This window comes from Crotalus tigris, unplaced genomic scaffold, assembly GCF_016545835.1.
Source record: "Crotalus tigris isolate CLP2741 ecotype Arizona unplaced genomic scaffold, ASM1654583v1 scf7180000024375.2447938, whole genome shotgun sequence".
NCBI classification, from domain to species: Eukaryota; Metazoa; Chordata; class Lepidosauria; order Squamata; family Viperidae; genus Crotalus; species Crotalus tigris.
The window spans coordinates 1,228,184-1,252,242 of record NW_024100545.1 but is presented as its reverse complement, the minus strand read 5'-3'; the positions used below and the strand labels follow the sequence as shown (position 1 = coordinate 1,252,242).

General features: G+C 39.0%; 1 protein-coding gene across 8 annotated transcripts in view; it reads left to right on the top strand.

Annotated features, from left to right (window-relative positions):
* Positions 1-723: 723 nt before the first annotated feature.
* The window catches only part of PTPRZ1 (protein tyrosine phosphatase receptor type Z1), a 117,929-nt gene continuing 94,593 nt past the window's right edge, over positions 724-24,059 (top strand). For 4 of the 8 annotated variants that reach the window (XM_039328270.1, XM_039328269.1, XM_039328268.1 and 1 more), the window contains exon 1: positions 724-1,105. In XM_039328270.1, coding sequence (XP_039184204.1) covers positions 1,045-1,105 — 61 coding nt within the window. In that variant the 5' untranslated portion in view covers positions 724-1,044. The remainder of the gene's footprint in view (positions 1,106-24,059) is intronic. The other 4 variants (XM_039328273.1, XM_039328272.1, XM_039328271.1 and 1 more) reach the window with 3 other exon arrangements.

Here is a 24,059-nt window from a genome sequence, read left to right as displayed (position 1 = left end):
AGGGTGGGCGAAAAAATCTGCAACGATTCACTTTGCCCCATTGTGCTCTCTTATCCTACCTCACCATAGAGTTTGGATCACTATATGGGAAAGGCGATGGGCAGCAAGGGAATGCGCCTGCAACTATTGCATCTCTTCCTTTTATATTTTGGTGGCAACAGCAGGAATAGCAAAGGAATGGAATGCCTACCGATATTTTTGTCACCCCCACTGGCTTTGTGACGATGTGGTGTGGCGATTGACGGAGGTCTCCCCTAGGAGACAGAGACCACAGTCAGTTCCCTTTTTCTGCCGGAAGGAGGGTGTGGGGGGGATAATGAACGATTCCTCCCTCCCCTCATTTCTTTAATCTCTTTTCCCGCGGGCACACACAACCTTTAAACAATCATCTGTACGAAAGGCTGTCTCCCTTCCCCTCCCCCCTGACCTTATTTTCCTAGGCGAGGGAAAGGAGAGCGAGCTTGATAAGGGCACCACAACCACGAGTAGCCCCACCCCCCACCAGCCCAGCGCTAAGGATGCTTCGGCTGCAGGATTTAAGGCGCTCGCCCTCTTTCCCTTGCCTCCTCCGCCATGGGCGCGCGACCCTCCCCTCCCACCGCCCCATCCTCAGACCCCCGACCGCCCCCGCGCCCCAGCCCACTCCACGCCGCTCCTCCCAGCTTGGCAGTGGCCCGAGCTCGGCTGAGGCGGGCGCTCCTGCCCCACCGGGAACGCGCGTCTTGTCACGCTCGTGCTCGGGCCCATGCATTTCTCCCGCACGCGCGGGCGAGCCCAGAGCCGGCGTCCGCTCCTCCGCTCCGCTCTCGCCGAGCGCCTCGGGCTGCCAGGAGGCTGGGGGAAGGCGCTCCGAGATGCGCTTGGCTGCTCAGCCCGAGCTGGATTCTCTCGCAGGTCGTCGCTAACGGGGTTATCCCCCTAGCCCTGCAGCCTTTCAGCCCGGCGAGCTTTTTCTCCGGCGAGGGAAAAGGCGACGCACCCGTCGAAGAGAGAGCAAAGGCGGCTACTTGGAAGAAAGAGGCTAACCCTCAGGACGGGTTGGAAATGCGCCTCCTTCGGCATTTGTTGCTTGCTTCCGTCCAGCTCTTCTGCCTCTGTCCAATAGGTGAGTGAGGGCCGCTTGCACGGCGCCGGGTCTGGCAACTTTGCCTTGGCGCCTCTATCCCATTCTCTTGCCTTACTTGTGTACCGCGCCGTCGACGGGGCTGGGAATGGTCTCCCTCTCGGTTTTCTTCCCTTGCCTTCCTCCATCGCGTCCCTTCCCTACCTCCTTCTAGGCGGCTGGAACAAAACTTCAGAAATGAGGCAGGCGCTTCTGGGTGCCATGCCTGGAGTGAGGAACGAGCCCCTTTGGCCGGTGGGCGTGGGACCAGGGCGCCTAGAAGGACGCACCTGCTCTTTTTCTTTTCTGCGATTGTGGTGGCCTCATATTGGGGAGGGGAGGGAGTTTCTTCAAAGGAAGGGACAGTTCTTGAAAGCTCTCCCCCTGCTTCTGTTTACCGGTGTGTAGGAACTATAGCTTCTCCTATACCAGCAGATTGGCAGATCTGAAGAAGCTCCCTCCTTGCATTCTTCCCTCTCTGCCACATCCAGTAGGATTTCATACAGATTGCCATGAAATCGGCAACCGGGGGGGGGGAGGGGGGAAGAGAGAGAGAGAGAGAGAGAGAGAGAGAGAGAGAGAGAGAGAGAGAGAGAGAGAGAGCATAGGAAACCCGTTTCAGCCATTCTCCCTGGCAAAATGAAACATTTAGGTGAACATCTGCACATATGACCTAAAAAAGAGAATTGAGATGGGGAATAAGACACTGCTTACAGTCCAAGCAGGGTGTTGACAACAGGCATCAACCTGTCTGGGTCCTGGATATTACATTGTATTACATGTTCAGGCAGTTAGCCCTGGATGTGAAAGCTCTTTCTTTTGAAATCAATGGCTCTTACCTCCAATGTAGTTAGAAGTGGAATGCAAGGGAGGGAGGAGGTGAAATGTATTAGGTGGAATATCTCACAGTTGCAAAACAATTTATTACTAATCTTCGTGCTGCCATCACTTACTTATTCAAATGCTGAGGTTTTTTAACACTGCAACTTGCATAATCAAATTCAGTTGAAAGTACAATATTCAGTCGAACAGTGCCTTTTCTCCTTTGTAATTAATACCGGTACTAGTAAAAGTAGGAATCATATTACACCGATCATTTTACAAGTGTTACATGTTGACAAGCCAACACTGGATTTTTTAAGGCTATTGTATATTATATTATTAATATTTGCCAGATACAAAAACTATTGTTTCTGTACTGAAAGTAATGATTTGGTGCAATAATTTATATTCAAGACCAGTTTTACTACAAAAAGCACTAATCTATATTCTTTATCCAATGGGTAAACATCCTTTTATTATATTAAGCCTCTGTACAGCATGATGACTAATATCCTATTTCAACTAGTTCTTATCATTATTTTACATACTAAATTAATTTGGGTTCATATATCAAAGCCTGCTAGAAAGACTTAATTTGTAACTAGTTGAGTTTATTGAATAGAGGCTCCAGTAGAATCAGATAAGTAATATAACATTCTTAATGCTTTGGTAGCCAATATGGTTTTAACTGAATTCTTTCAGTCATGATACTAGATATAATAGGTTGAACAAGAAATAAATGAATGTCAAAATATGTAGGCTGGCAGAAAAAAAAATCTAAAGTCAGTAGTTCAATGTGAACAGAATTCAGGTTATATAGTCAAATGAATAACATTTCTCCAGTTGCTAGAAACCGATGCTTTTAATAGGGTACAACTTGAATTTATGGGACCTTAAACAAGCATTTACATTTTCAATATCAATTGCATAAAGACACAAGTTATCTTTCTATAATGAAGGACTGTTTTTTTCTTGAATATTTTCAATAAGCTTACCTTGTTGAAGTGAGAAGTAAAAATATGATTTGGGATGCAAACTAGAATGATATAGATAAGAATTTTTTTAATTTATACAGAGAGTGTAATGTTGGCCATTGTTTAGTTGGTTCCCTATGGATGGCACACCATTGTTTTTCAGATGAAGGAAACATAAAAAAATGATAGGCTATTGGATCAGAGTAATTTATAGTGGATTTTGTTGACTAGACATTTCTAAGTTAAGGAATTGTTCCCGGATATGAATGCATTGAGCTAATTAGTATACAAATTATTATAGTTCCTTTGGAAGGTTGAGAGCATTGTTATGAGCTGCCATTTCCAATGATACACATTTTTAGTTAGTTATTTTATGGAGCTTTAATAGATTTCTTTAAAAAAAAGACCCAATAAAATCTACTGTAACAGGTCTATAACAATAACTATAATAGTAATCATATTTGTGTTGGCATATACTAGCCCTAACCCTGGCACTACTATAAGTTAAATTAGCTATCGGTATTGCAACCAAAAAGCATGCTCATGGCAGCTTCATAAAAGGAGCTGAAAAAAGAAGCATTTAGGGGACTTTTTCATTATTTGTGATTGTGTAATAGAATGTAAAAAATAGCCTGGTCAGATAAGGTAAGTCTCCTAAGATATATCTGCTGCTACAGAATATTCTGTATATCAGGGGCGTCAAACTGCTGGCCCATGGGCCGGTTTCATCATACCGGAGCCGCGCCCACCCCATTGCCGGCAATCGCGAAAAAGCTCCAATATGTCATGATGTTGCACGTTTGACATCCCTGCTGTACATGAATTGTGAGCATTTGGAGACTGTTATAGTCCTTAGGTCTTTCATCTCCTTTTCAGGCCCTTTCATAGGTTAGTCATATCTTTTAAGAGTATGATATTTGTGAAGAATGTCAGGTGAAGACAGGAATTCTACTAGTATATTGACTACAATGCTGCATAATGGAAAACCTAACTGAGCTGGTTTGGGTAATCTTGAATATGATATTGGAGACCCTCAGGGCATTGGGGGATTTCAGGACTTCATACTGAAGCTGTCATCCTTGAGAGGAAAGCTTAGGTTTTTGCAGATTTCTTGGTTTCTTCATCTTTTACCAGTCCATTTCACAGACTGCCCATGAGGCAAGTAATCTCATTCCTTAATCTCATTTCTATCACAGTGGGCAATATTCTTTGAGGGGTCCTTGGTGCTCTCTCAGTTTAGTTGCTTTCTATAAGACATTTCATTACCCAAACTAGGTAACATCAGCAGTTCTAGCATCAAAGACCCCTCATTTCAACCCTGAGCTACAAATACTCTCCTTTATTGAAATGATATTTATATCAATTTCAGAGTAGTGTCAATGCCATGGATGGATCATTACCAGGTGCAGGATTATTGTTAAACCAAACTCATTGAACAGGGCAGGATATACTGTAAGTTTGGCTGGTCCAGATCTTAAGTATGGTAATGCTAACAGGGGGTGCTTTCCTGAACTTGGCTGACCACCCTATTGCAACCTGCTATAGATAGGAAAGAATAGTTTCCCCTAGGATATCTTTTTTTCCTTGCCCCATTTTGGGGTGTATGGTGTATAATAGTATACCGAATGGTTGCAGATGATGTAACCTAAGTGACTATTGGACACATCTAAGGATGAATCTGATCAGTCGAAATAGAAACAATATAGATACAGTTGAACCAAGTAATTTTTGTTATGAAGATGAAGAGATTCATTTCATGAATTGGCAAGTCTGTCTGATCCATATCAACAAAGTAATTCAGATGGTTTTGAACAGTGTTGAGGGAGCAGATTCCTTTTAATCATATATGAATGAAATGAAATGCTGAATGAAATGTTTCTATTCTGGATGCTTCAGAATTGCCCAAGAATAGGCCAGAGTCATCTAGCCCAGAAAACCTTCAATGAGTTCCAACGGAGCTGACCATATCGAACAGGTACCACAGGATCTCAGAGCTTGTATTAACTATTGGCCAAAGGATGTTGCCATTGGTAGCTCTGGCCAATACACTAATACCATCTGATTACATTATGAGCACCTTGAGCTCTCTCTCTTTCTCTGTGTAAAATTCCTTAGATGTATACTTGGTTTGATGCCATTTTGAAAAGTAGTATTATTGATGAATCTAATGCACTGTGTAATCTGATTTCTTAGGACTGTGTACTTCAGATTCATATCACAAAAGGTTCTTTGAAATATTTAAGGGCACAAAAGTGGCACCTGTTTGCAATTCTTCAAAGCATCTGTGTCTTTTCTCAAGATTGTGCAGCTGGCTTCTGCAGCTGCCATACATTCCTGGAAGAAAGTTCAGGTAATTTAAAGATTTGCTGATATGTGCTATGTTTATGCATCTTTCTGGAATTGAATCCAAGCACTGTACACTCTTAAAGTTTATCTGGATAATGGCTAAGAGCAGAAAAATTGAAGAAAGAGACCAAGGGACTAATTCTGGCTGCACAAGACCAAGCCTTAAGGACAAATGCATATAAAGTCAAAATTGAGAACACAGCAACAGACAGTAAGTGCCGCCTATGCAAAGAAGCTGAAGAAACATTGGACCACTTGGTAAGCTGTTGCAAGAAGATTGCACAGACTGATTACAAGCAGCGACATGACAAAGTAGCAACAATGGTGCATTGGAAGATCTGCAAAAAATATCATTTGCCTGTAAGCAAAAACTGGTGGGATCATAAAATAGAGAAAGTCAAAGAAAATGATAAAATTAAACTGCTCTGGGACTTCAGAATTCAAACAGACAAGCACCTGCAACATAACACCCCAGACTTAACAATTGTTGATAAGAAAGACAAAAAAGTCTGGATAGTGGACGAGGCAGTGCCTGGAGACAGCAGAATAGACAAGAAAGAACTGGAGAAGATAACAAAATACAAAGACCTACAAATAGAAATAGAAAGATTGTGGCAAAAGCAAGCAGGGTAGTACCAATAGTCATAGGCGCCTTGGGTGCAATCCCAAAATAACTGGAGTACCACTTGAACACCATTGGCATTGACAAATTTGCTATTAGTCAATTGCAAAAGGCGGCCTTACTAGGAACTGCTTCCATCCTGCGACGATACCTGTAATGCCATCAAACATCCACATCTGCCTATCCCAGGTCCTGGGTAAGGACTCGATAGGTAGACAAAATGTCAAATCCAGTCTGAATATCTGGCAGACTATGCGATGATCCATCATCATAATAGTAGTAGTAGAAGTAGTAGTAATAATAATAATAATAATAATAATAATAATAGTAATAATAATGTAGGAAGGGACCTTGGAGGTCATCTAGTCCAACCCCCTACTGAGGCAGGAAACCCTATACCATTTCTGATATTAATGTGCAACAAGATGGGCTTCCTAGAATTTTCCAGAAAGTTAGAAGGATGAATTATAGGTAGTCCTTGATTTACAACATTTTATCTAGTGACCATTCGAATTTACAATGGCACTGAAAAAAGTGACTTATGACCATTTTTTCACACATACAACTATTGTAGATTTTGACAACTGACTCATATTTATGACAGTTGCAGTGTCCCAGGATCATGTGATCACCTTTTGTAACCTAATATGTCAATGGGGAGTCAGATTCATTTAATGACAATGTTACTAATTTAACTGCAGTGATTCACTTAACAACTGTGACAAGAAAGGTCGTAAAATGGGGCAACATTCACTTAACAACTTTTTCACTTAGCTACAGAAATTTTAGGCTCAAATGTGGTCATAATTTGAGGGCCACCTCTGTAGCCCACAACTCCTTAAAAGTCATCCATCTCTGATTCAGATATTCCAGCTTGAGTTAACTTCAGATTCAGTTTTGGTGTGGAGACAGTTCTGATCATCCCAATAAATGATCTGTATGGTAAAATAAAAGTTTGATACTCCTGGGTCTATCTTTGACTTTTGACATTATTGACCATGACATCCCAGGAAGTTGTGAGTCCTACACAAAGTGCTATATTAATCTCTTATTTAATTTAAATATATGAATGTACTAGTAAGTATCACTGTGGATTTGCAACTAATTATGCTAAGTAGTATGCTGATGGTTCTCAGCTGCACTCTTTTTATTTCAAGTCCAGGTTTGGATTCTCTTCTGCTCTGCATAACTTTAGGCTGTAAAGAGAAGAAACTGAACTGAACAGAGTTCAAAAATATGGCTTGATTTGGGAATTTGATCAGGATTGGGTTGCATTTCTTCTGGGAGATTAGACTGAACACCTAGGAATTCCTGGAGCCAGTATTAATGTTGGACAACCACTTTACATGGACGGCAAGGGAGGCCTTTGATTGATAACCCTGGCAAAGCATAGATCAGGCCAGAGAGTAAAACAAAAAAATTTTAATGCTATAAATGGTGTTTTAGTTTTGAGATCATATTCAAAGGCCTTAAATGCACAGTGGTTTCCAGCTCTGCAAACCAGCAAAGGCGGTGGTGGCATTGGCAGGGGGGGGGAGAGGATGGTTTCACATGAACATGCCACTTTCACAATGTAGTGGCACATACTCACCCCCCCACACACACACTTCCACAGCCCAACATGCCCCTGGGCCACAGACTGGGGGTTGATATATTCTCTAAACTAGGGGCTGCCTAATCTGGACTGCAAAAATCTGGATGACCACTAGATGGAAGCAAAAAGAAGTAGAGAACTCTTAACCTTTTTCTGCTATTTCCAAGTTGTCAGATTATTTTTTGCAGCCTGATCTCGTGACCTTTCTTCAAGGCTTTAGGAAGTCCTGGATTACTTAAATGTTATTTTAAAATCTGAAGAAGATAAAAGATAGATTAAAATAGTACACAGCTACTATGTAGAGGAACAGAAGTAGTCTCATGTTAATGTTCATCATATGGGAGCAATCCCATTAGTTAATATGTTATCTATTTAAACTTATATAGTGAACCCCCACCCCAAGCCAAAACATTTCTGGGTGGTGAATAAAATCCAATGGAGAACACAGCATAAATAATCAATGAACCATACAAAACACAGCCCAATAAAGATGGCATATTATTTGCATGTATTTGTGGCAATATATAAGCTATTTAAAAGAAACAATGCTGAACCGATACCACAATCAGTTGATGCTCCCTCGCTTTTCTTTATTCTTCAAAGTAGCTGGATAGCTTACAGCAATCAATACAGTGTGTCAAAATGCTGGTTTTGAGCCTATTTAGATCTACACACTGCAACAGGATTGAAAATAGCTTAAATAGTATTCTGGCATCCTTGCATTATTTTTCAGGGCAGTGTGTTCCACTGAGAACTGTGGAATTACTGTGAAGTAATTAATTTGAGTACTGTCATCTTAGCAACTCTTGTTTCCCTCCTTTCTTCTACTTGTCATTTAAATGGTCAGTTCCCACTGTGGCTGCCTGCTTTAATTAGGAACTTAAGGGTGAAATGGTTCAGCTCTTTTGCTGACAATTTCAATTCCTCTTGAAACAGTCTGATTCACTCCCTGGAAATCTGATCTCTAATAGAAGAGCATCAAAGAGCTTTATTCTTTACAAATCTTGTACTTTTTAAACTTTTCCTGTTTGACTCATATTTTGGATAATGAACTCATTATCCTTATCAACTATTTTTCTCATTAAGGGAAGGGACTATTGGGAGATACCAGAATTTCTTTTTGCCTGAGGAAACAAAAGTAATCTTGGAAAAGATGATAAAGCCTTGATTAATAAAACTGAAAAAATGCTACTCATCACTGCAAAAACTATTAGTCTAAGGAAACTGCTACATTTTACAATATTTATATATTAGGGTTTTTTTGGGGGGTAGACATAAATCATTTTCTATTTTATAGATACTATAGACAAAATACAGCATTACTGAAAAATAGACAAAATACAGCATTACTGAAAAATATGTCAGAAAGAAGACAGATCATTTTCATAGAATAACTAAAATACACTAATAGGATTATTCCAGAATAATGAGATTGAAGAAGCATCCTTATTTAGTTTCAAATATGTCATTTCTTTGTTTAATTAATCATAAAATATCAGAGAACCCTCTCCTTAATTGCAGAAGATCCTAAAGACATATTAGGGAAGATTTTCCCCCCTCTACATTCTCCCTCTCATCATTATTTTTTTAAGCAATGTGCTTGCTTAATTATTTTCTAGTTTTATTTCTATCCATTTTACCAAGCAACTTAATGTCAGTTTATTAAAACTGTAATATTTTAAATCTCTATGATGGAGTGTGAAAACTCAGGGAAGCATACAACCATGTAAATTCAAGTTAATTTCATAAAATCATAGGCTTGGAAGGGACCTTGGTGATCTTGCTAGTATTGTTACATGAATGTCTTTTCAAATCACAGTAATCAAATTTCATTAAGGATTTAAAATATCAGTGGAATAAAATTGACTTAACACTCATGAGGGGCAATTTATGTGTTAATTATTCTTTCAAGAGGTGGCAGCAAGAATGTGTGGATTGTTTTACTCTGAAAGTCTTTTGAATAATGGCAATCTAATTAAGTTGTTCACATTTTTTAGTATTCAAAGGTTTTCAGATATATTAATGATGTTCTGTTTAGTAGACCAATAATATAAGCTGTTTATTATGAATGAAAAATATTGGGACATCTCAGCTTCCCAGCGCATAGGTCAGTAATGGCGAACCTTTTAGAGACCGAGTGCCCAAACTGCAGCCCCAAACCCACTTATTTATTGCAAAGTGCCAGGGTGCCAGCGCTGCATCAGCATTGTGGTGCTCTCAGCGGGAACGGGGTGTGTGTGGCCCACTGAGTGGGCATGGCCGCTGGATGGGCATGGCTGCTGGGTGGGCATGGCCGCTGGGTGGGCATAGCTGTGCTGGTCATGTCAGACTAGGTGGGTGTGGCCGGGGTGGGTGGGCCAGGACCAGGGTGGCGGGAACCAGTCCCTCGCCATCTCCAAGGCATCCCCAGGGGGCCAATGCCACTTGCTCGCTCACTTCCTGCCCCGTCACTTCCAAATGTCACATACTCGCTACTCTGGCGAACTTTGCTGGAGCGATGGCGTGCGTGCCCACAGAGAGGGCTCTGAGTGCCGCCTCTGGCACACGTGCCATAGGTTCGCCACCACTGGCATAGGTGATCTTAAATATAACAAATATGAACTAAATGTAAACAGAGATCTTACTGGTTCATAATTGATTCTGTTAACTACTATGTTGCTCAAAGAAGTAAATATCTATCAGAGATTCCATTTCCTTGATAGGTTGCTGTGGGAATTCACTACTCCTCTCTGTTATTCAAAATATTACAGCAATTTGAGAAGCTATTGTTGGAACTGATACTTCACAAAATTATGTCTAGGGTTTAGTCCAATAACATATATATATATATATGGTGTAGATATTTTTTTCTAGTGACATTTTGTTTTCTCAGTACAATGCTGCTTGTTACAATCTGAAATATTTTCCAAAAGTAAATGATGATAGGGCTTAATGCAGGTAAGTTTTTAATCCTAATTCGTTTTTTATTTATACATACATTTGGTGGTATTCCAAAATTTTGGGACACCTTATGAGAATATATGATATTCTAATGTCATTTATAACATACTTTGTTGTTGTTGTTAATTGCGAAGTCGTGTCCGACCCATCGTGACCCCATGGACAATGTTCCTCCAGGTCTTCCTGTCCTCTACCATCTTCTGGAGTCCATTTAAGTTCACACCTACTGTTTCAGTGACTCCATCCAGCCATCTCATTCTCTGTCGTCCCCTTCTTCTATTGCCCTCAATCTTTCCCAGCATTAGGCCCTTCTCCAGTGAGTCCTTCCTTCCTTCTCATTAGGTGTATAACATACTAAACTTTACATATACTTTTTTATCATCAATCTAGTACTCTTCAGTTGTGTTGGAAAATCTAGGAATTCTAAAACATCAATTTTGAAAAAGGCTAGTGTTTACAATGCAGCCTAAGACCCTCTCTGTTACCTATCTTTCACATGTTGCTTTCATTTTTTGTTGTTGTTTAAACTTTAATTTAAACTTACTGATTTAAAAAATGCATAAGCAAAAGTCAGCATATGTATGTATGTGTGTATGTATGTATGTATGTATGTATCTCCAAAGAATTTCTAGAATGAAAACACAATCAACTGTGGTACGTCACACTGGTTAAGAGGCAGTGAGATTTAGGTGTGGTGTAACTATTGCACAAATATAATAGGACAGCCTGCGGAATTGTTCTAGCTTTGAGCCCAATATGAATTAACTTGTGCAACATAATTATTTGGCTCTGTTCAGATAAGCTAATTAGGGGTTTCTGTGGCAGCAAGATTGCTCAGATGGATAATATTGAAGACAGGTTTGCTTTATTAATGTGTACTTTTCAGGTATTGGTTTAAAGAATATGCATGACATATTGGTATGCAGAATTACATGTAATAACCAAACTGTTCATTGGCTGCAATATTGGGCCAGAGTATGAAATGGATTTATATTCACATGCACCTAGAGGTATATTTTAGATCAGTGGTTCTCAACCTTTCTAATGCCGCGACCCCATAATACAGTTCCCCATGTTGTGGTGACCCCCAACCTCTTATACATCACCGGGTGCCAGGGGCGTGGCCAAAGAAAAAGGGGAAAAATGGCGGACAGCCTTGTTTGGTGACCCCCGTGAAATGGTCGTTTGACCCCAAATGGGGTCCCGACCCACAGGTTGAGAACCACTGTTTTAGATACTACTGAGCCTTATGATGACAATAATGATCATTATGTCAAAGTTTCATAGGGATTGGCACAGCTTTCCAAGGGTGGCCATATTTCCCTATTAGTATCTGAACAGCCGTTTTCTGATAAACAATTTCCTTCTGTGGCATTATTGTAACAATAGGACGGCTAAGTAAAGGATGGTCTACAACTAATAAAGTGAGGGACGCTGTTGTGGTTGCATGAGGTTAAGAATAGGGATGACCAGATGTCCCTCTACATTTGACTCATTACAGTTTGCCTATCGGACGAATTGCTCTACAGAAGATGAACTTTCCTGTGTGCTTCATCTTAGTTTGGCACACCTAAAGGAGAAAAATACTCATGTGCAAATGCTGTTTGTTGATTTTAGTTCAGCATTCAACACAATCGTTCCTCAGCATTTGGTGAACAAACTGGGCCTATTAGGTTTTAATACTTCTTTACATAACTGGATACTTGACTTCCTTATTGATAGGCCTCGGTTTGTGCTAATTGGAAGGAAAGTTTCCAATTCCATCTTTTTGAGTATGAGTTCCCCACAGGGCTGTGTGTTGAGTCTGTTATTGTTCATCTTGATGACCCATGACTGCTGTGCCAAGTCTGCTATGAATCATATTGTGAAGTATGTGGATGACACAGCAGTGGTGGGTCTTATCCGGGATGATAACAAAGATTCTTATAGGGAGGAGGTGAAGGCTTTGGTGGACTGGTGCAATAAAAATAACCTGGTTTTGAATGTTAATAAAACAAAGGAGATCATTGTTGTGCTAGTGGGCCCATTTGTGGCAAGTGTGTGCTCATGGCCACATTTGTGCATGCACATGTAAAGGTGCCTGCTCCTCCCTTTCTCTCTGGGATGCTAACCCATAAAGATTGGGGACCTCTGCCTTATGCCATCCATCTTGTAAATCTGCAGAATTCTTTTTTTCGTCAAGTATATGTATACGTATACATTTGAACTAGAGTGTGATGTTTCTCTGTGTCATATATGTGTATGTATGTGGGCATATGCATAATGGTACTTTTTGAGAGTTGAATGCAGTACAATTTCATTTTAATGAATGCTGATTAGTGTACATTTAAAGTGATAATAAAGTTTCTGTTCTATTCTATTCTATTCTTTTCTCTGCAGCATCAGTTGAGGAGTGAGGGTGAGAAGGACTTGGGGCGAAAGAGAAAAAGGAAAGCAGTTTCACCAATGAAAATATGATGGGAAACTGAGGATGACCTGTTTAAGGGGAGGCAGGGCCTGTGGCTCAGATCTGTCCTGTCCTGCCCTCTAGTATTTATTCCTGTAGCCAGGACATCAAATCCCTGATTGTTGTGGCCTCCTCCTGCTTTTACTGTATTGAATTTTAGTTCAGTAGAAGACAACCCTCATTCATAATCTGATTGCAGATGAGACTACCAATTTGGTGTTATAATTGAGACGTGGAGGATCCTAGGGAACAAAGTTGCCCTCTTGGAGATATGTCCACTTGTTTTTCATGTTTTGCACATTTGCAAGCTCAGGACACATTTGCAAGCTCAGGACACATTTGCAAGCTCAGGACTCAGGCAGGTTGGGATTATTATGGTGTTTAAAGGCTTTGCTTGGCAAATCATTGGTATGAGATACCTTGGTTGAAGTTGAGTTTTAAGAAGTAGCTGGATTTTGTCATGGCTGCAATGACATCTCTGCCTAAGTTACTACATTCCATTGCCTGGTGACAGTCAAGTCCCTGAGGTTTATGGTTCTTGGATACTTTAAACTGCTCCTAGGTGACATAGGTCTGGGACAGCCCAGTAATTCATGCCCAACATGGCAACCATGGAATGGGGATTACATTTTGCCTTGGAATAATTGTGATGTGATCTAGGAATGTAAAATATCGATCCATTGTCACCATCAAATCGTTTTCTGATGGTTTTTTGACTTCCTGGTGCTGCCTATGGCTGTCAGGCACAAGTGACCAGATCCTCATGTGTAGGATTCAACCTAACTATTTTATTGTATTCTTTCAGGCTGCTTGCCTTCCCTTCGGAACAGATAGATGAGGTTCTGTAGAAGGTGTTTGTGTATATGTGTGTTTGCTAGTCCTGGATCTCTTACAGCTGTACAACAATTCAAGGCTAATTCCCTGCTTGATCCCTCCTTCCTACCTTACTGGGCTTATGGTTTTCCCCAAGGCCTATAGGTTGCTGTTTGGAATGGGCAAGTGATATGGATGCTGGCTCAGATTGGTGAGCCAGATTACTCTCACTGTGTGTTGTTCCCAGATGCTCCTTGGTTTTCTGAGGAATGTCAAGAGATGAAATGACAGAATAGATGTCTAGAGTATCATTGGAGAAAGGTGAACAATGAATGGAACTGGGCCAAGAATCTGGGAAAACGGTGGTTTTCAATGCTACTGAACATGGTATCATTCTGGACCTCCTAGAGGGATTAGAGGTAAGAATCATGGTACTCAGTGGTTATCTTCCTTCCTCTGTGGTCGGATCAAGCTAATGTTGATTGACTGTGGGAGGGAGAGATCAAGCCAGGATCTTCTGTCATATGAATTGCCTTAGGGCTCAATGCTCTCATCTTTCTTACTTCAACTCAAGTTCTTTATTTCAGTCAGGATCCAGCAAATAGCTCCTGTTTAATATCTGCAAGAGACTGCTATAATTTCTTTTTCTTTGGGGCCAGTTATCATCAGTTCACTGTTGAAATACCCTCTAGAAAGTCAATCATACTTTGGTCACCTTGTGTTTAGATGAATGCATTGCACTCTATATGGAACTGCTCTTGAATATCCTAGATGCTTCAGCTGGCCCAGAACACAGAAACACAGGCAGTGATAGACATACCATGATATGTTCATGTAATACCCTTTCTCTATGATCCACACTAGTTACCAATAGGCTTCTAGGTGCAATTCATGGTGTAGGTTGTCATCTATAAAGCCATTTATGGAACAGGTCCAAGGCACTGTCTGTGCCCCATAGTTTCTGGTCATCCTACAATTTGGCAGTCAGCATGTTGTGGGTCCATAGATTAAATAGTGTCATATGATGGAACTCGGGAAGTGGGTTTTCTCTGTTAATTCCTGTCCCTTTGGAATGATACAGCTTATCCCAAGATTCATATGCCCTCCTCCACTCTTAACTTATTCAAATAAACCCTTGTAACTGGATTATTGTGGGTGATGGACTCCTTGTGGGGTTTGTCAGAATTTTGGTATTGTTTCCAGAGATATGCTTCTTCGTTGGTATTGCTTTAAATTGTCTTATACTGTATGTTATTCAGAGTAATGAATAACAGCCTATAAATTAATGAAACAAACAAATATACATACTCATATCTTAAAATGATACCTTCTAATAGTGTCATCAAAACATACCAGTTATAATTTATTTTTTTCCCTTTTAGTTAAAAAAATATAAAAAAGATTGCAATAAGAAATTACTGAGGCCTGAATACCCTGACTTGAATAGGGTTGATTTGGAAATATCATTTATAGCTGTTGCAATTTTAGCTTGTAGTAGACATCTATAATGAAAATTATTAAATCGATTCAATTACCTTAAGAGGTAAGATAAGAGATACGTTTAAAAAGCATGGCTATCTGGACTGAAATGGGTTGTTGAAAACAATGAGTTCTCTGCTTAATTGGAAGCTATCAAATAACAGATAGACAAATCTCTAAAGAATTCATGTCCTCGAAGTTTTCACATTAAGTGCTGCTGTGCTTTAACAAGGAAATTATTGATTAGAAGACATATGCAGAAATAGGGCACGAAAAGTATATTACATAGTATTAAATCATAAAAGAAAGCATTGGCATGGGATATGAAGAAAGAACAGTTATGGATATGTTGGGGAAATATCATAATGCATAAAGAAAAGAGAATATAGAGACAGAATGAACTAAAATTGAAGTATGGGATTGATAACAAGTTGCTACTGCATTTCATATAGTAGTCCAGTCCTCTAGATATTATCAAATATAAAATTGATTATTAGGTTTTTTGCAGCTAGGTATTCTGCTAGAGTCGATTGAAGGCAAAAGGAGAAGGGGATGGCAGAGGATGAGATGGTTAGATAGTATCATCAATGCAATGAACATGAATTTAGGCAAACTTCGAGAGGCAGTGGAGGACAGGGGAGCCTGGTGTGCTATGGTCCATGGGATCATGAAGAGTTGGACACAACTTCGCGACTACACAACAACAATACTGCAATAATGGCATTGTAACCATGCATCTGTTTTAAGGGGGCTACCCTATGAAAATGATTTGGAAGGTGTCCTCTTATTAGCTGGATATTAATAGATTAATATCTAACTTGCTGGAACTGGACTGATTGTGCTAAAACATATTCAATTCAAGGTGTTGATGCTACCTACAACACTTTTTACAGCTTAAGCCCTTTTCACTCCTGGGACAACGTCTCTAAATAAAATGTGATCACCCTATGTTATCTAGTTATATCCCAAAGATGCTTTTCTTCATGAGGCAACTGGACTTTCTTGTTTTTTTTTGAAGATGTTTTGCTTCTTACCCAAGAAGCTTCTTCAGCTCTCACCGGATGGTGGGGAATGGAAAGATTTATATTCCTTGCAGACAGCTGTTCATTTGCATTCTTTTAGTGAGTCATTAATGCTACCTGGAGGCATATCTGTGTCCTCAGGGTGACCTGAGTGGTGAAAATGTGTGTGGAGCCTTCTTGGAACTGTTGAAAAGACTGTATTGTAGACTGGAAATAGATGATGTTGTATCCCTCCCCCTCTGTTGAGATAGGGTTGTTCAATTTTCATATAGACGGCTTCTTTGACCCCTCTTTCAAACCAGTGGTCCTCTCTCTCCAAAATGTGAATTTTGCTGTGTTCAAAAGAGTGGCCTTTGTCTTTTAAATGCAGATGAATCTGGTTCTGATGGGTTTGTTCTCCTATGTTGTGTCATACATTTATGAAGTTGTTGTTTCGTTTCCCCAATGTACAGATCTGCACATGACTCACTGCATTGTTCTGCATATACCATGTTGCTCAGTTTGTGTCTGGATGTTTTATCCTTGGGGTGGACAATGTTCTTCCTTACTATATTCTTGGGTTTGAAGTTTGTTGTGTTAGCTGAAGATCCTCCTGAGCTTTTTCAATATTCCTGCAACGTATTGAATGACTATGTTACTTCGTTTATTGTTTTCTTCTTGGTCTGCTATGAAGGAGTTCCTGCTAGGTCTTTTTTGAGATTTGATGAAGGCCCACTTGGGATAGCCACATATCCGAGGGCTTCCTTGATGTGTTTTATTTCTTTTTCTTTTCCTTCTTTGCTAGTAGGCAGGCCTTCAACTCTGTGGTGTAGGGTGGTGATAACTCTCATTTTGTGTTCCAGTAGGTGATGTGAATCAAAATGTAAATATTGATCTGTGCTTGGAGGGGTTTTCTGTAAATTATCTAGTGATACATTGAGAAAACTGGAAACTGACATTCTCCATGGTAGACCCTTAACTGTAGCACTACTTGTTTTCAGAAGTCACACTAACCCTTATTCTTTCATCCTTCGAGGAATTTGGAAGATCATGGTTTGTTTGACTGTGGTCGCTGGGAGTGGCGTTTATTGGGTTATATATTTGAGGGTTTTATTTCTGTAAGGCACTCTTGTAGTCACCATGAATGAGTTGAGCAGCCATCTAATTTTTTAAATACAATAAATACATAAACAAACCTCTTCCATAGAGTATTTATAAAGACTATTAACTGGAAGGTAGCAGCTGATGAATAGGGTGCATAGAAATTACTGTAATAAATATATATATAAATAAATGTGGGCCCTGATTTTCAAACTCTTCCATCTATTGCTTTCTTTTCCTTACATCAAAGAGATTCAGTGATTCTACAGCCTATCCAGGAATGAAGGAAAGGGCTACAGGTTACATGTGGAAGAAAACCATATACATCTTGAACAATGTTAATCACTTTCTGGATCAGACCTTGTTTACTGGTCAATCTTTCAGCAGTTATAGATGTCCTCATAACTGAATTCCCATTTCTTGGACTATTATTCCTTTTTCTAGCATAATAAAACATGTCTAACATATGACAAGCTTACTATAACTTGCAACATAATACAAAGTCATGAAATCTCAAGCTGCTCCACTTGAAGTCACCTTGGCGTGAATATTTTATTTCTTCAAAGTCTGTTTCTATGACCAGTGAAAGAGGGAGCCTGCTGGCGGAAGAATGGCTGCTACATCAACTGAATCCCAATTCTATTTGCAAAACTCATTACTAGCCACAAACATTCAAGGCTAACGCAATATTGGAGACTGGAATTAAAAAAGATCAGAATCCTTAGTAAACTGCTTTTAATGCCCCACTAGTTAATGCTTCAGTAGAAATATAAATTAACTTAAATCAAATACTTTAATTAAAGCCTGAAAAAAGTTATAGATAAGTAACATTTTTGTTGTTTATAGAAAAATGAGATATAAAATTATACAGTTTTTGGAAGACACTTTTGTTTTTTAGTTTTACTGACATATTATTGTTTTTTCAAATGGAATGTATTATGTAGAAATAAAGGGCTCCAGATGGAGTTTAATGAATAAAGATCCTTTTCTCAGCCTGTACAACTGTAACTTGTACATTTTCTTGGCAAACCATTAAGAGTTTCCAATTTGACTGGCTTTCTCTTGCTTTAAATTTTGTATCAGCTACATTTAGCATTGCAAGAGTGACTTGAAAGCCTTAAATTTAATTTTATAGAAATGGTGTCCTTAAGCATGGTCTGGTATGAATTATCCAGTGAATTAATGGGACAATGTGACTCAAAAGTTTGAAAATTCATTTTGTGGACCAGCAGGATGAAATGCTTCAATCCAGATTTTCTACAAAAAAAAAAACCCTAGACATTTGCTAGGATAGACAGGCACAGGGCTTTTTTTCTCATAGAACTCCCAGAACGGAGTTCCGGCACCTTTTTTGGATGGAACCTTGTAGGTTCCAAGGCGGGTTGTATGGCATGTGTGAGTTCTGACACCTTTTTTTTTTTTTTTGAAAAAAAGCATTGGACAGGCATATGCCATTCTTCCTTGTTTCCTTTCCAAAACACACTTCATTGGTTAGGGTGCTGTTCTGTGACCTATTAGGCGGATATTTAACTCAGATTTGTAGTTATCTATTAATATAAATATAGTTTTAGGTAGCCTTATTTGCGGATGAGAGCAATACTCCAAGATTTTTTTTTATTTTTTTATCTGCCTTTAACTTAAGGTGGCAAACATACCTCATACTCCTTTCTCCTTCTATTTTTGCCATAGCACCAACCCTGTGAGGCAAGTTGAGCTGAGTGAGTGGCTCATAGTTACCCAGCTGGCTTTCATGCCTAAAGTGGGATTAGAATTCAGTCTCCTGATTTCTGGTCTGGTGCCTTAACCACTGGCCACTTATGTTTTTTTTCCATGTATGTAGTATGCATGTCAGATAAGCTCACTCACATTTAAATCTATGATTGAGAATCTTTGCTATAGATCCTTATTGATCAAATGCTGCAAGTATTGTAAAGTTGAAGGAAATAAATAATAGCAGGTGGAGGCAACTTTGTAATATTTCTTAGGTTATCTAAGAAGAAGGACCTTCAGAAGCTGAGGATAAGCTAGAAAAGTAAATTGTTTAATTCTTCTAACTCTGATTGCTTGATTGCTGTAGTAGTTCAGAGTCACAAATGGTCCTCAGTTAATTGCAACAAGAATACAGTGCACTTAAAAATGCAACATCCTTTTACAACTTATTGCTCGGAACAGCTATATAGAACAGTGGTTCTCAACCTGTGGGTCGGGACCCCATTTGGGGTCGAACGACCATTTCATGGGGGTCGCCAAACAAGGCTGTCCGCCATTTTCCCCCCTTTTCATTGGCCACGCCCCTGGCACCCGGTGATGTATAAGTGGTTGGGGGTCACAACAACATGGGGAATTGTATTATGGGGTCGCGGCATTAGAAAGGTTGAGAACCACTGATATAGAAGAAAGCAGGTTGGCAATAGCAGTTTAATATACAGTATTGTTTTAATAAACAAATTAAGTACAGTAGATGTTCCATGATTGATTGATTGATATCCCACCTTTATTATATCGTCAACACCTTCATTTTCCTATTTTCCCTACAACAACTCTGTGAGGTAAGATAGATAGAGAGAGAGTAAATGGCCCTAAGTCACTCAGCTGGTTTTCATGGCTAAGGCAGAACTAGAATTCATAGTCTCCTGCTTTCTAGCCCAGAGCCTTAACCATTAGACCAAACTGGCTCTATTTTGGCCACTTAAGTTTTATTTGTATGCCTACCATTCACTAGGAAATGGGGAAACAGGAGTCTTAACTTTAGACTTTTATGAGTTACTGTATTGCACACTCATGTTCTGCAATGTTTTAGGTTTTTGGCACCAGTTGTTTAGGCAAGAAAACAAGCAGTAAGTAATGTGGGCATCTGAATACAACTAAAGCCAGTAGCATTTCCTTACTGTAAGTTTTTTAAAAAATGGTTAATTTACGAATTATTCTCTTTGCTCATTCATAACCAATTGGTCTCTCCAAGAGAACTTGGAAGTGCTACTATTCTCAGGGATTCTGAATCAGGGTTTCTTTCTCTTTTTATAATTGTAGGTTGTGAGATTGCACTGCATTTTTTTGCCCAATGAATCTATCTAGCAGAGAAATGTTCTAACTTTTTACCCTGAGTAGGTATTCATCCTATTTTCTAAGAAAATTTCAATTTTTCTTTCTTCAGAACATGGACATAGTTTCTAAGAGTTCCATGGAGTATAAGAAGTAAACAAAACATAAATTGCTATCAGAAAGGAAATGATCAGTAAGCAGAAACTCACATATTTGTGGCTGAACTTTGGCAAGACTGAGTGGCTATGGACTGAACCCAGTATTTTTCCATTTTTGGATGTACATCCCAGGCAAAACCAGCTTGCAATCTGGACGTCCTTCTGGACTTATGGTTTCTAGGTGGCAGATGGCTGTTGTGACCAGGAGGACTTTTCATAATCTCATTTTGTGTGGCAGTTGTCTGCCACCTGGGTGATACCTCCTGAATGGATTCCTGCAATGTGTTATACCTGGGTGATGTGGAAGCTACAATTGGTTGAGAAAGCAGTACCTTGGGCTTTTATGGGTATACCACAGTACACCCAGGTTATATCTCTATTCCATGAGCAACACTTGCTTGCAGTATGCTTTTGAGTAGAATTCAAGGTGCTGGTTATCACTTACAAAGCCTTCATGGCATGGGGCCAGGTTCTCTTAATTAAAGAATGTCATCTAATAGGGCCCAGAAAATGGGTCTTTTTTGTCTTCTGGAATAATATATCCCTGAGATTAGATGGCCCCACAACCCTGCTAGCCTTTTGTGCAGCATTGAAGTACTGTTTGTGCTCCAAGGCATAAATGATCAAAAGGTTAAATGAAATATTGTTGTATGCTTGAATGTTTTTTGGGTTTATTCTCAGTTATCATTGATTTTTTTTTATAATGTTCTGTTTATATTGTTTATCCTAGTGCTTTTAATGTGCTGTTGGATATACAGAATCACATATGTACAATAGGCAGCCATATAAATTAAAGGAACAAATAATGTGAAGTGTGTGGATTATGACTAAGAATAAATTACAAGGTTGTGAAAAGTAGATTAAGGCAACAAATAGACCAGCTCAAATGAACAAGGTGAATGGATCAGTTGTATGCTGAGAACATAATAGATCTGAAAGCATAGCACCATTAAAATGTTTTAAAAAGGAGTTAGGTGGTTTATAAGCAATTATCTCAAGAAGAAAAACTACCATATATCAGTCAATTGAATTAAAAAGTCCTGTAAATAAAAAATCTTTCATTTTCTTTGTGCCAAGTAATGTTCATAACACTAAGTGGACATTTTATAGAAGGTAGAAATTATCTTCAAATTCCTTATAAAATCATTTTGGCTAGTCTAACCTAAATAAATGAATACATCATGGTACATTAACACTGTGGTGATACTGATGAATTTTGCAATTCCCTTCAGGTTTTAATTAGTACAATATTAGACAAGTCCATGTACACTGCATATGTTCAATCTACTCTACCTATGTTCATATGCTGTCATTCAAAATACTTCAACTTATTGAAATTGCACGGCGTTCAGTAAAAACCTCAAGATGAAGAATCAAGTATATTCCTGTATGTCAGCAAAAGGCCCAACCCCCCCCCCCATGGGAAGAAGCATATGGTGTCCTCATCATAGTCTATCATATATAACAATGGCTTTATTTTATTGTATTGCACTAAATGCTTATTATAATTGGTATGTCTCCACTGAACATCTAAGAAAGACTGACTGCATGGAAAATCAGAACAATGCATTCAGTATTCACTCAATGCAGCATAAACAAGAGAAAATCTCCTCTATATATGAAGTTACCTTCATTTTGTTGTTAAAGATGAACTATTGTTAGTGTTGTATGTCTATGCATAGATACAACATATGTCAGACCCAAACATATGTTTGTTGCATTGAAAGGAAGGCATTTTTCAAGTACAATGCCAATATGATATAGTGAAAATGTGGGAACGAGACTAGGAAGATCCAGTTCATTCCATGACTGATTGTGGACTAAATCTCTACTAGCTATCATGAGCTCTCCAAGGGAAAGCAAGATATAGGTTTGATCAATAAATGAATAAATAAACATAACTGTAACCCAGAGACATGGCAATATACCTGTTTATTCTACAGCCTGTTTATATTTACCCTTGTAATCTGCAAAGGAAGTCTCTGATATGTGGCAATGTAATCTTAGATTAAAATTCAGATAAAATGATGGATGACCAAGATAAATTGTCCTGCACTCTTTAGAAAAAATAGTTGAATATTTTTTTAAAATAAGGCAAATAATCAATCTGAATCTAACTCATAATGTTGATTCTTGGTAAAATTAATTATTAATTATAAAATTAATCTTCACTAGCAAAGTTTAAGTACATAGGAATACATGGGGAGCAGTTTTGATAGAGTATATCTTTGGGGCAGAATGGTTGTCATCCATCCCTGTCTTGAAGGTCAGTCTTGAACTAAGATCTATCAGAAATACAACTAGAGTTTATTAATTTAAAAACTTAGTGTAATGTATCTTCAGTTTCACAGAACTTGATGGATCGGACTTCAGGTACAGGTGCTAAAGTTTCTGTCCAAACTTCACCTATCACTAAAAAGAAGTCTTGATTTCAACCAAAGTAATCCAAACTGCAGCCAAGAAATTAAAAGATGCTTGCTCCTGGGGAGGAAAGCTATGGCAAATCTAGAAAGCATTCTAAAAAGCAGAGACATCACCCTGCCAACAAAAGTGCGTATAGTTCAGGCCATGGTTTTCCCAGTTGCAATGTATGGCTGTAAAAGTTGGACCATAAGAAAGGCTGAGCGCCAAAGAATTGAGGCCTTTGAACTATGGTGCTGGAGAAGACTCCTGCGAGTCCCATGGACTGCAAGGCATTCAAACCGGCCAGTCCTAGAAGAAATCAACCCTGACTGCTCTTTAGAAGGCCAGATCCTGAAGTTGAAACTCAAGTACTTTGGCCACCTAATGAGAAGGAAGGATTCACTGGAGAAGAGCCTAATGCTGGGAAAGATTGAGGGCAATAGAAGAAGGGGACGACAGAGAATGAGATGGCTGGATGGAGTCACTGAAGCAGTAGGTGTGAATTTAAATGGACTCCAGAAGATGGTAGAGGACAGGAAGACCTGGAGGAACGTTGTCCATGGAGTCGCAATGGGTCGGACACGACTTCGCAATTAACAACAACAAATCCAGATAAGGCATTTAAATATGGATCAGTACATTACATTTAGAACTTTTGCATCAGTTTACATTAGTTGTATACATATATATGTATTGTCATTTGTGTAGTGATGCTACTGTAGATAATGATTTAATAGTCAATTGGGAATAACAGGTCCCTTTCATCAACTGATTTTTTTTAAACTGAACTTTTCATTTTTTTCTGATTTTTGCTGCTTTGAGAGCACATAGGACTTAAACTAGAATAAAATGTAACTGAATGAACAGTAAATTATCTGAGAATTGCAACTCAAATAAATATCATTTTTGCCCAGAGTCTTATCAGCAGCAAATCTCCAAGGATACTTTATATTGTATTTGCACTCCAAGCTCTTAAGTATTTTCTTTTTCTTCTTTTGCTAGTATTCATAAAAAGAGTGCAATAGATCTTTTAATTTATAAATATACTAGTGAGATACCAGGTGTTTTTTCCCCTAAAAAAATCACTGGATATTGTATCATAAAAGTTAATAACTAAGTTTTTTTTAAAAAAAAGGTCCATGCAGGCTTTTTATTTTATTCCATTATTATAAGCTACCAAGACATATGCTGCATAAAATTAAGCTAAGCACAATTA